The sequence below is a fragment of the Conger conger genome, chromosome 3 (assembly GCF_963514075.1).
Source record: "Conger conger chromosome 3, fConCon1.1, whole genome shotgun sequence".
Lineage (NCBI taxonomy): Eukaryota > Metazoa > Chordata > Actinopteri > Anguilliformes > Congridae > Conger > Conger conger.
Genome location: NC_083762.1, coordinates 155,001 through 157,500, shown reverse-complemented (window position 1 = coordinate 157,500; position 2,500 = coordinate 155,001). Strand labels below are relative to the sequence as shown.

General features: G+C 54.2%; 1 protein-coding gene across 1 annotated transcript in view; it reads left to right on the top strand.

Annotated features, from left to right (window-relative positions):
• Window positions 1–2,500, top strand: part of LOC133123897 (teneurin-2-like) — a 171,703-nt gene that overhangs the window by 148,408 nt on the left and 20,795 nt on the right. The window contains exons 15-16 of the mRNA XM_061234602.1: window positions 763–882; window positions 2,062–2,323. Coding sequence (XP_061090586.1) covers window positions 763–882; window positions 2,062–2,323 — 382 coding nt within the window. The remainder of the gene's footprint in view (window positions 1–762; window positions 883–2,061; window positions 2,324–2,500) is intronic.

Here is a 2,500-nt window from a genome sequence, read left to right as displayed (position 1 = left end):
TTTAAGAGTACAATCAACAACAATCAATTTCGATTTATTTTACACAGTGGTATCTGTTGTGTATCATTTTCGACTTCTCTCGTCGCCAAATGTTGTGTTGCACTTAGGAAGGGAGAGAACCCGTATAGCGAGATTCAACAATACAACACTTTAATAAGTATAACAGGGACGACGCATGTCCTTACAGCAGCCATACCCAGCCACAACTCCCGGCAAATCTTTATACCTTTTTACATCCTGTTTCACTTCCCGTTTTCCTGGGCTTACGTCACGAGCATTAAATACACAGTTTCTAATTTCTCGAGTTAATGTGCGTACGCATTTGTCAGAGTTTCCGTGGAGGACCGCACATTTTCCCGTCAAGTTCGTTTTTTATAAATGCCAAAGTTTGCTTAGAAAGTGGCGTACGCATTCTTTTGTGCCTACGCAACGTTTATAAATGAGGCCCCAGGCACCCCCAAGACGCCAGACACCCCTAAACACCAGGCACCCCTAAAACTACAGGTACCCCAGAAACGCCAGTTAGCTGATTAACAAATGTGCTGATGAATTATATTGATGGGTACATAGCTCTGTTGAACACATTTAGAAACTGATTTGATTGTAGCTTCAGTTATCTCCAGCTCTAGTGGTTGTTGATCTTTGGCTGAACAGATCTTCCTAATGTGAATATGTAAATGCAGAGCTGTGTAAGCTTGATTGATGTGTTGATTGTTTGATGGAGTGATTGACAGGTGTCTAACTGTCTCTGTCTCTGTGCAGTCGTGCGTCTCTGATCCGGGGACAGGTGCTGACTACAGACGGGACTCCTCTGGTGGGGGTCAACGTGTCCTTCGTCAAATTCCCCAAATATGGCTACACCGTGACGCGCCAGGATGGCACGTGAGTGTCCCCGCCCCGCGTGCCCTGATCACACTCACAGCCCTCTGCAGGGGAGGACCCTGTGATCCTCAGCTCATAGTGGAGGTTACAGGCAACAGGGCTGCTCCAGCTCTGGTAGGAAGAGCTGTGTGGAACATTCTGCTGATTCTGTGCTGCAGACACATGCTGTGGATCAGGGATCCTCCCTTTACCTGGGAGTCAGGTGTGTCCACCCTCCCTTTACCTGGGAGTCAGGTGTGTCCACCCTCCCTTTACCTGGGAGTCAGGTGTGTCCACCCTCCCTTTACCTGGGAGTCAGGTGTGTTCACCCTCCCTTTACCTGGGAGTCAGGTGTGTCCACCCTCCCTTTACCTGGGAGTCAGGTGTGTTCACCCTCCCTTTACCTGGGAGTCAGGTGTGTCCACCCTCCCTTTACCTGGGAGTCAGGTGTGTTCACCCTCCCTTTACCTGGGAGTCAGGTGTGTTCACCCTCCCTTTACCTGGGAGTCAGGTGTGTCCACCCTCCCTTTACCTGGGAGTCAGGTGTGTTCACCCTCCCTTTACCTGGGAGTCAGGTGTGTCCACCCTCCCTTTACCTGGGAGTCAGGTGTGTCCACCCTCCCTTTACCTGGGAGTCAGGTGTGTCCACCCTCCCTTTACCTGGGAGTCAGGTGTGTTCACCCTCCCTTTACCTGGGAGTCAGGTGTGTCCACCCTCCCTTTACCTGGGAGTCAGGTGTGTCCACCCTCCCTTTACCTGGGAGTCAGGTGTGTCCACCCTCCCTTTACCTGGGAGTCAGGTGTGTTCACCCTCCCTTTACCTGGGAGTCAGGTGTGTTCACCCTCCCTTTACCTGGGAGTCAGGTGTGTCCACCCTCCCTTTACCTGGGAGTCAGGTGTGTTCACCCTCCCTTTACCTGGGAGTCAGGTGTGTCCACCCTCCCTTTACCTGGGAGTCAGGTGTGTTCACCCTCCCTTTACCTGGGAGTCAGGTGTGTTCACCCTCCCTTTACCTGGGAGTCAGGTGTGTCCACCCTCCCTTTACCTGGGAGTCAGGTGCGTTCACCCTCCCTTCACCTGGGAGTCTGCAGTGGGGGCCTAGGCTCTGCTGGAAGCCTGAACAGCAGTGAGTTGCAGTGGCAGAAGAACTAAAAATAAGAGTCTCCCCTTCTTCCTCCTCCTCCTCTTCCTCCTCCTGCAGGTTTGACCTGGTGGCCAATGGGGGCGGCTCTCTGACCCTGCTCTTTGAGCGCGCTCCATTCCTCAGCCAGCAGCGCACGCTGTGGCTGCCCTGGAACACGTTTGTGGCCATGGACACGCTGGTGCTGAAGACGGAGGAGAATACCATCCCGGGCTGCGACCTGAGCGGCTCCTCCCGGCCCAACCCCACCGTGGTGCCGGCCCCCCTCTCCGCCTTCTGCAGCTCCCTGCCCGGGGAGCGCCCCGTCGTCCCGGAGACACAGGTACGGGGTCAGGGGTCAGGAGACGCAGGTACGGGGTCAGGGGTCAGGAGACGCAGGTATGGGGTCAGGGGTCGCACATTAGGGGTCAGGGGTCAGAGGGTGAGCTTGGAGGAGAAAAATAAGTGATTGGAAAGAGCCCATTGACTCTGTGTTAGCCTCTGTGGTCTGTGGTCTGTC